General features: G+C 37.9%; 3 protein-coding genes across 5 annotated transcripts in view; all 3 read left to right on the plus strand.

The window, feature by feature from the left end:
• Window positions 1-2,856, plus strand: part of LOC103466421 (poly [ADP-ribose] polymerase 6-like) — an 11,634-nt gene extending 8,778 nt beyond the window's left edge. The window contains exons 21-23 of one of the 2 annotated variants that reach the window (XM_008411963.2): window positions 5-68; window positions 2,398-2,482; window positions 2,575-2,856. In XM_008411963.2, coding sequence (XP_008410185.1) covers window positions 5-68; window positions 2,398-2,482; window positions 2,575-2,671 — 246 coding nt within the window. In that variant the 3' untranslated portion in view covers window positions 2,672-2,856. The remainder of the gene's footprint in view (window positions 1-4; window positions 69-2,397; window positions 2,483-2,574) is intronic. The other variant, XM_008411964.2, reaches the window with a different exon arrangement.
• A 749-nt stretch (window positions 2,857-3,605) lies between these two features.
• On the plus strand, window positions 3,606-5,615 carry rpp25a (ribonuclease P/MRP subunit p25, a). Its single transcript, XM_008411962.2, has one exon. It carries the CDS (start codon window positions 4,198-4,200, stop codon window positions 4,828-4,830), a length of 633 nt encoding a protein of 210 aa, XP_008410184.1. The 5' UTR covers window positions 3,606-4,197; the 3' UTR covers window positions 4,831-5,615.
• A 1,090-nt stretch (window positions 5,616-6,705) lies between these two features.
• Window positions 6,706-8,634, plus strand: part of cox5aa (cytochrome c oxidase subunit 5Aa) — a 4,700-nt gene continuing 2,771 nt past the window's right edge. The window contains exons 1-2 of one of the 2 annotated variants that reach the window (XM_008411961.2): window positions 6,706-6,858; window positions 7,555-7,671. In XM_008411961.2, coding sequence (XP_008410183.2) covers window positions 6,786-6,858; window positions 7,555-7,671 — 190 coding nt within the window. In that variant the 5' untranslated portion in view covers window positions 6,706-6,785. The remainder of the gene's footprint in view (window positions 6,859-7,554; window positions 7,672-8,634) is intronic. The other variant, XM_017305503.1, reaches the window with a different exon arrangement.

The raw sequence follows: 8,634 nt of genomic DNA on the forward strand, positions 1-8,634 counted from the left end.
TTAGGAGGAACCAGGACAAGCAAGGTTTCTGCAAAGCAGTAATCTGAGCTGCATAGCACTTTGTGAAGGTATTTAGTCAGTTTTATCTGAACTTTACTTTAAGTTGGAACCACATATTTACATACACTGAATAAAAAGAAACACACATTTTATTCTCATGGTCTGAAGTTGAATCTATGGAAGCCCATTTCCGCCATGAAAGAAAAAATAAAAGTCCAACAGGAAGTCATAATTATGACTCTCAAAGTCATAATTTCGACTTTGAAAGTCAAAATTATGACTTCCTGTTGGACTTTTATTTTTTCTTTCATGGCGGAAATGGGCTTCCATATAAATCAGACCAAACTTAGTTAGAATTACCACAATTATTTCTACTTGCTAAATGCCAGAAAACTTTTTTAAAAATTTGTTTGTAACTTTCCTCAAATTAGAAAATTACAACAAAACAAATCTAGAAAATGTTCTTGTCAAGTTTTCTGGCATTTAGCAAATAGAAATAATTCTGATTATTGTAACTAAGGTAAAGAAGTACAGTTTGATCTGATTTAACTGCAGGCAGTGAGAAAAAAATTTACTTAAATATCTGGTTTTAACTGTAAGCAGATTTAAATCCTGGGCACATTTTACATTAAGTATCTGTACTTTCTACTCCACTACATTTCTAAAACATGTTACATTCACGCCATGGTCACATTAAGTTGTTTTTCTTTACTATTTGTTTATTAGTTTGACAGTAATCAATGACTTATTCAAGTTAAATGGTTTAAAAATTATTTTTGGGTAAGAGTTTTGAAAATGGTGTCTAAAATTTAAATATCGTTCACTGTTGATCAATTACAAGGTTGAATAACTGGAGTTGATGAAATGTCAGTGAAAACTGTGTCACAGCATAAACACAGTGAAAACATGCACTATCTGCTCCATTGTTCATTAAAATAGCACATTATTGATGTAGTAAAGAAAATAAACACACAGTAGTCACACTTATATGTTGAGCATTACATTAAGGAATATATTAAACTTTTACTTTCAATAGTTTAAGTACTTTTAAAAGCAAGTACGTACTTTTACTCAGGTATAAATGTTAGTGTGGTACTTTTACTAGATTTCTGGGTAACACTTTATTTGAAGGGGGTGAATAAGACTGTCATCACACTGTCATAAATATGACATGACACTGTCATAAACATGACATGACACTGTCATAAACATGACATGACACTGTCATAAACATGACATGACACCTGTCATAAACATGACATAACACTGTCATAAACATGACATGACACTGTCATAAACATGACATAACACTGTCATAAACATGACATGACACTGTCATAAACATGACATGACACTGTCATAAACATGACATGACACTGTCATGAACATGACATCACACTGTCATAAACATGACATCACACTGTCATAAACATGACATCACACTGTCATGAACATGACATCACACTGTCATAAACATGAATAAGCCTTTATGACTGTTGTCATAAAGCGTCATTCGGTAAATTATGACATTTTTAATATAAAGTTTTAATACATTATTCAAAATGTCTTTGTTATGACAACTTGACATTAACCAAGAAATCATTACTGATATAAATTTGTTATAAAAGTATTACGGATTGCACTTTAAAAATTAGGTAACTTTATGTTATTAAAGGTAAAGTTTAAACAGTAATGATTTTGTCATGATCCGTGTTTCTGTGTTTATTTTTGAGTTATTTTCTGTGTGATCCTGTGAGTCCTGTCTCTGCGTCTTCCCCGTTGATTGTCTCCCAGGTGTGTCTCGTTCCCTTGATTACCCCATGTGTATTTAGTCTCACCTGTTGTCTGTGTTCTTCCTCGGATCCTTGTCTAATGTTGTCTAACAGTTTGTTCATTTACGGTCACGTCTGTTGTATGCCACACTCTCCAGTTGAACTGCCAAGTCCTGGATTGTGTTAGCTCGCATGTCAGTTCTGTTTGCTACCGGCATTAGCTGTGTGCTACCTGCTGCCGTGCTGCCTGTCCTGGACTGTCGAGCTTCATCATTAAATTCACAATTTTCCTCACCATTCCTGGGTCCCAGCGTTTCTCACCACCACCAACCACACCGTTCCTGACAGATTTCTTGGTTCATGTCAAGTTGTCATAACAAAGACATTTTGAATAATGTCAACTTTGTATTAAAAGTGTCATAATTTACCGAACATTTATGACAACAGTCATAAATGTTCATGGCTTATTCATGTTCATGACAGATGTTATGTCATGTTTATGAAAGTGTCATGACAGTCTTATTCACCCCCCTTCAAATAAAGTGTTACCGATTTCTGTCTATTTGTACTTTCTCCACCACTGTAGTTTTACGTCTGATCTAACAGACTTGTCCGTGTGTCGCAGTGATAACATCAAAGGCTCTTCAGAAGCACGGAAACATTTGGGTTTGTCCGGTGTCCGACCATGTGTGCACACGCTTCCTCTTTGTGTGAGTAAAACACCCGGCAGTGTTTATTTCTGCCTCCCCGCTCAACAAAAACCGATTAATATTCCACCACGGTTTGCTTTCTCCTGGAACAGGTATGAAAACGGTCAGGTGGGCGACGTGCACATCAATACGCAAGATGCACAAATCCAGAGGGAAATTTTACAAGCAACTGGTTCAGAGCCAAGCTGAGAGAGCCTGAGTTCACACGCCTTCTGGTGAACCTACACACATTTACTGGAAACCGGAATAACTTTAGGATTTAAGCTGTACACGGCAAATATTTTATATTTTCAAATATATTTTTACAGTATTTCATTATTATGTTTGACAGATTCTATTTTTTGCTGTTTATTAAAGCTGTTTTTCTTTAACCTAAAAGTCCACTTGCTTGGTCATTGTTGTAAAAGGCCTGATCGTATAAACCAAACCATCAAATCTGTAAATGCATCACTCATTCTTCATTCTCGTTTGAGATTTAATGACATGAGGTTTAGTCTAGATTAGTTTATTTAGGATCCACATTTAGCTGCTGCTGTTCTTACAAATCACATGATTTACATCACTAAAACAGCTTTGTGAAATTACATAAAAACAATTTAAAGAATAAATAAACACATTTTGACAATATTGTTAATCGAAAAGCTGTTATAGAATGACATTCAATTCACGTCAAGGAACTTGCATTGTCAGTAGTTGACAAAAAAAAAGGTTTTTATTTGTTAACATTTTTACTACCATTACATATAACATACATTGGCATTAAATCTCAGATAAACCCCTCAGCTGGTCATTTGTGTCTCAGAAAGCCCTTCGTTTTTATTTGGATTCTTACTTTTTTTCCTGTTTTGTGTAGATATCAAAATAAATAGCAGTAGCTTTAAGGTGTGATTGTCCTCATGTCATTCACTGGGGGGAAAGAAGAGGTAGAAGCGGTGTGGAAAGTGTTTTCTGGGTCACCCCAGCAGGCGATGAATTGAAGAGTGGAGAGCTGTGAAGTTGCTGTTATAGCCCAAAGGAAGACATTTTTCCTGGACCATATGGGCCTCTAAAGATAGAGAGGAGGAAATGTATCTTCAAAACAGCCAGCCCTATTGTACCGCAGTGTTTTTTATCCTCTCTTTTTATTAATGCAGTTCATTATCAGCAAAACTGCAGCGTAAGAACGTCAGATAAAACTATCAAGTAAAAATCTGTAAAAAAAACAAACAAAGGAGTTGTTTCAACTACACGCTTTGTTAAATCTCATTAACTCATATTCAGTCATCCGTGTTTCTCAAACACACAGATAAAATCGCTGAGTCCTAAAGCATTTCACAAAATTATATTTAAAAAAAACTGCAATGAATGTGTGAGACTTTGTTAGAGGATGAAAAATGAGCATGTGCCTTTAAGAGCTCTATGTCCCACTCTTCATGTCTTTCTCTAAGCCTCGTGTGTTTGTTGGCATCAGCTGTCGTCAGAGCTGAAAAGAGCAAGGACATCTTTTCTTTCACGACTGTGGGATTAGGAGAAGTGGCTTTCTTACTCTGCAGGCTGTCATCTCAGCTCCAAGAAGACAAAACAAATCGGACAGGCGACCGAGAGAAGATGAAGACAAGTGGAAAGTTTGGATTGCAAAGCAGATTTTCTTTAAGTTTGCTGCTTTTAGACCTCGAGGGAAATGGATTAACAAGCCTCCAGACGCAGAAGAATCATCTTATTTAGTTTCCACCATAATGGAACATCAGTCTTCTTCACTGTCTTCTGGTGTCCAGTTTGCGTCTTGTCCTCCACAACCGGAGCAGAGCGCCCGGCGGAGAATTGGACGCTCCGAGGAGAGAGCCCCTTTTCCCATTCCTGGCCTTGCTGCAGACGTCCTGCACATGCGAGTGAAAGAAGGAAGCAAAATTCGCAATTTACTGCGGTTTGCAGCCGCCCGCATGCAGGGGGAAGGACAGGACAGCAGTGCAGCGGCAGTGAGACAGGTGGTCTTCACAGGCCTGGGCAGGGGCATCACCAAGACCATCACCTGCGTGGAAATCCTGAAACGCAAAGTGGCAGGGCTGCATCAGGTGTCCAAACTTTGCTACATGACACTTAATAAGGTTTGGGAGAGCGCACCGCAGGAAGCGGCGACCACCACCGTGGAGAGGACGGTGCCGGCCATCTGCATCCTGCTCTCCAAAGACCCGCTGGATCCCCAGGAGCTGGGCTACCAGCCTCCACAATCCTTCAGCGTTCCCACAGAGGAAGAGGAGAGACGCGGGGATCTGCGCAGAACAGCTGGCAGGCCGAACTCACTGCACTCTGCCAAGAGGCTCAGTCTGGATGATTGGACCAGATGTCCTTCTAAAACTTATAAAGTTTAGCTAAAAAGCCAGCAAATGTGCAATTACATGTTCCTACTTCGTAGTAATGTTTGGCTGAAAAAAGTACTCGTGTTTTTTGTGAAGTAATTTATAGTGGTGCACTGATTTCTTTAATTTTGGGAGATCGGTGATCGGCCGACACTTACATGTGAAGCCAATCTTATCGACCAGGTTTGCTGTCCTTTTCTGGTCTGCTGTGACAGGGGTTTGACCTTTGACCCAGCAGGTCATGTCTGCAAGTTTGCAGTCAACAATAGTCACTCCACTGTCACCAACTCCGCCATTTTCTCACTGCGTTTAGCGACATTTCAGACAAAAAAAATGGCATCAGACAAAATCAGAATGGGCATTTCAGGCTTTTTAAAGATCGTTAATCAGCGATCGGCCAGAAAACTGCAATCAGTGCACTCCCAGTTATTAGATACTGTTTTAGGGCTGGACAATATGACTGAAAAACATCACAATATAAATGTTTTGTATCTGTCAATATAAATTATGATTATTTTTTTTGTTTGAAATTTTAGTTTGACCAACTTATCAAACTAAAATTAAGTGAAGTAAATAAAAAGCGTCAAGTAAAAAAGAGAAGTAAGATGTATTCAAAAGTCAACTCAATTACAGTGTTGACTTTTTAAACTACTTTGAATAATTAGTTGAGCTTTCTGTACTGATTGGTAGCTAAGATCAATTGGAATGAATGTATAATTGAATTGAGATTATATTTCTGTAAAGTGCCTACAAACACTTGTTGTGAATTGGTGTTAAATAAAACTGAATTGAATTGATTTATAATTTCAGTTTCAAGATTTCAAACGGTTGTTGCTTTATTTAGAGAGAAACATTTAAACAAGTAACCTATACAATCTGCTCCAAAAAGAAATTTGGGCACTACTATACCTTCTTATGTAGAGTAAACAAAACTTTTTTAGTTTATTAGTTAATTTCCTTGTTTGTACAAAAAACAAGGAAATAATGTTAATGTTTTCCATCTACACAATGCATTGTGTTTTCCCAAATATATATTATATATATACACATTATCCATACTGTAATTATCTTTTAGAAGTTTTATTTAGAAAATGAATTATTTGGATAATTATTTCTTCTGCTTTAAATGTGCTACTTTGAAATTGTTATTTTTATGCATTTTCTTTTTCATTTCAGTTTTTAACTACATTTTCGGCTGTCTGATGATGCCATTGTAAAATATTAAATCATTTCTTAAAACCTGCCTCTTGCAAAGTCAGAAATGTCAACATTGACATTAAATATGCGTGGATTTAATGGCCGCTTATATCTCTTGTTTAGAGTTTTATGTGTGGTTTTCATCCTTGTTTTTATCATCTGTGGTTTAAGATGAACATGCCAATGGGAATAAAGGCAGAAATGAGCCACTTGACTTATGTTCATTTATATGATAAAATTATAAAATAGCATCTCATAATTATATGGTAGTTCAGTCATAATTATCAGATACAAGTTTTGTTGGTTTTTTTACCATCAGAGTGGCGGAAACGGGCCTCCACAGTTATGTTTGGTTAGTCAGTACTTACGTAGTCTTTTACAGAAAGGGTTTTCACTCCTAAGTAAATTCTTGCACTTGCAATACTTGTTACTTTTACTTGAAAATACGTTGAAGTGGCGGTACTCTTACTCGAGTACAACTTTTACGACTCTATTCACATCTGATTATACGCATATTTATATATCTAATAATTTATCACGATCAGCTATGATTGTTTTTTCTTTTGTGGCTCGTGTGTAAGGTATTTGTAGAAACATATTTAACCTTTTTGCGTGGCATTTCATGTCGCTCGTGGCAGACCAAAACAGGTCAAGAATGAGCTCCGCTTTGCACATGCGCAGAAGGATCTTACCTCCTTGCTGGCGCCTGCCGTTAGAGCCGCTTCCTCCGGATAAATCATACCGGGTTGTCTCGCTGGCTGTGCCGCATCATGTTCAGAGCTGCCGTCCGACTGTCGGTCTCCGGTGCTCGGAGTTTAACTCGAACACAACCGAGGTGCCAAGGTATTTGTTTATTGTTTCTCTCTGGGAAATGGCTGTTTAAATGCGGCAGAAAATGAAAGTGTAGGGGCGAAGTTCATGCGGATATCCAGTGTCTGTCAGCACACTGCGGTCCCAGCTAAGCTAGCTAACCCGCCGGTAGCTTAATAATACACTCAGTTTGATTAAGGTTTTTTAACATGTCGGTCAATTGGTTAACATAAAAAACGTAAAAATACATCATCTGAGGTAACATTTGTGATATTATCCAAATGTTTCGCTCGGGGGTAGTTGTGTCCTTGCCATGACCCAGCTGGGACATGCTAACATGCTAACTGTGTTAGTTCGTCTGCTGGGTGAACCAGCTGCGGACGTCTCTGCACTTCAATGGACTGGCAGCGTCTGAGAAAAGCACATCATCCTGATGCTTACGTGATGTTACAGCTTATCTAATTCATTTTTTTTTTTTTAGGTCAGAATGATCTACAGGGTATCTATTAGATTTACAGTAGATCTTACGTATCTAATGCGTAAGTGTACCATCAGCTACGTGCAGTCCTATATCCGGACAATGGAAGTAATCCACCTGACACGCAGCATTTGCCCTTTTTCTCCTTCACTCGCTGTAAACTTTCCTTCTTATGACCTTCCGTGTGACGACGTTGTGTAACACTGAACACTGAAAATGACTCTGATTGTTGCTTTGTTTTTATCACACAGCTCCTCTGGCTTCGAGGTGTTACTCCCACGGGAAACAGGAGACAGATGAAGAGTTTGATGCCCGCTGGATTACATACTTCAACAAGCCTGACATCGATGCATGGGAGTTGAGGAAAGGTGGGTCTTTAATCGCACTAAATCTATACAAGACGACACAAATAATTGTGCAGGAAAATATTAAACTTCGGTATGAGGAAGTTGTTTCTACGAGGTCGGTTAATAGTAACTGCAGGTCAACAGGGGTTTTCTAAGACTAATGTTAAAAGGTAAAGGTAATTTTATTTATGTAGCACATTTTCAGCAACAAGGCAATGCAATACAAAGTGCTTTACATGAATGAAAAGGAAATGCCAACAAAATAACAAACCAAAGAAAAGAGCAAAAGAAGAAAAAGATCTAAAGTATGTAAACTAAGTGCTCCTGTTCAGGGTTGCCATGTTTCCTCAGGTCTCATTCCACTTCTGGGTTGGGAGACATGAGTCTGACAAATAGTCTAACAATGTTGATCCAAAAGTGTCTCTGGTCTCTGCATCTAAATAGACTCAAAGTCAATCGGTCTGGATTAATTCCTCATCACAACATCCAGGCCATATGGATCTTCTTTAATTTTCAGACTGCATTACTTAGGTTAGCAAAGATTAGTTTGGATTGTCTCACAGAACCATTTTTAGAATTAACCTCAATTAAAAGTTTTTTCATCCGCAGTGCTGTGGAGCGCAGACACGAGCTTTTAGAATAGGAACTTATATTATTTTAGATAGCTGGATGGTACTTTACTGTCTTGTTTATGAGATGGTTCTGTTGAGGAGTGCTCAGTGTGTTGTTCTGTGTTTTAAGTCATTTTGTACTCAAACGTAACACTCCCTGCTTCTAGATTAGATGTTTGTTCCTTATGATTGTAGATATGCAATAAGTCTTTTCACACAGCCTATTTATAATCTGCATGTGTAGGCATGTCATGATAAACGATAAATCAATTAATCGCACGATAAATTAAACCTATAGACCTCATTTTAGTTATCGTCTTTATCGTCTCTTCCGGCCTTTTTTCTTTCTCTTGATGACACTGAATGAAAAAAG

The sequence above is a fragment of the Poecilia reticulata genome, linkage group LG6, assembly GCF_000633615.1.
Source record: "Poecilia reticulata strain Guanapo linkage group LG6, Guppy_female_1.0+MT, whole genome shotgun sequence".
Classification (NCBI taxonomy): domain Eukaryota; kingdom Metazoa; phylum Chordata; class Actinopteri; order Cyprinodontiformes; family Poeciliidae; genus Poecilia; species Poecilia reticulata.

Coding starts and splice junctions, on each gene's coding strand:
- rpp25a (XM_008411962.2), top strand. CDS start 4,198: ATGGAACATCAGTCTTCTTCACTGTCTTCTGGTGTCCAGTTTGCGTCT.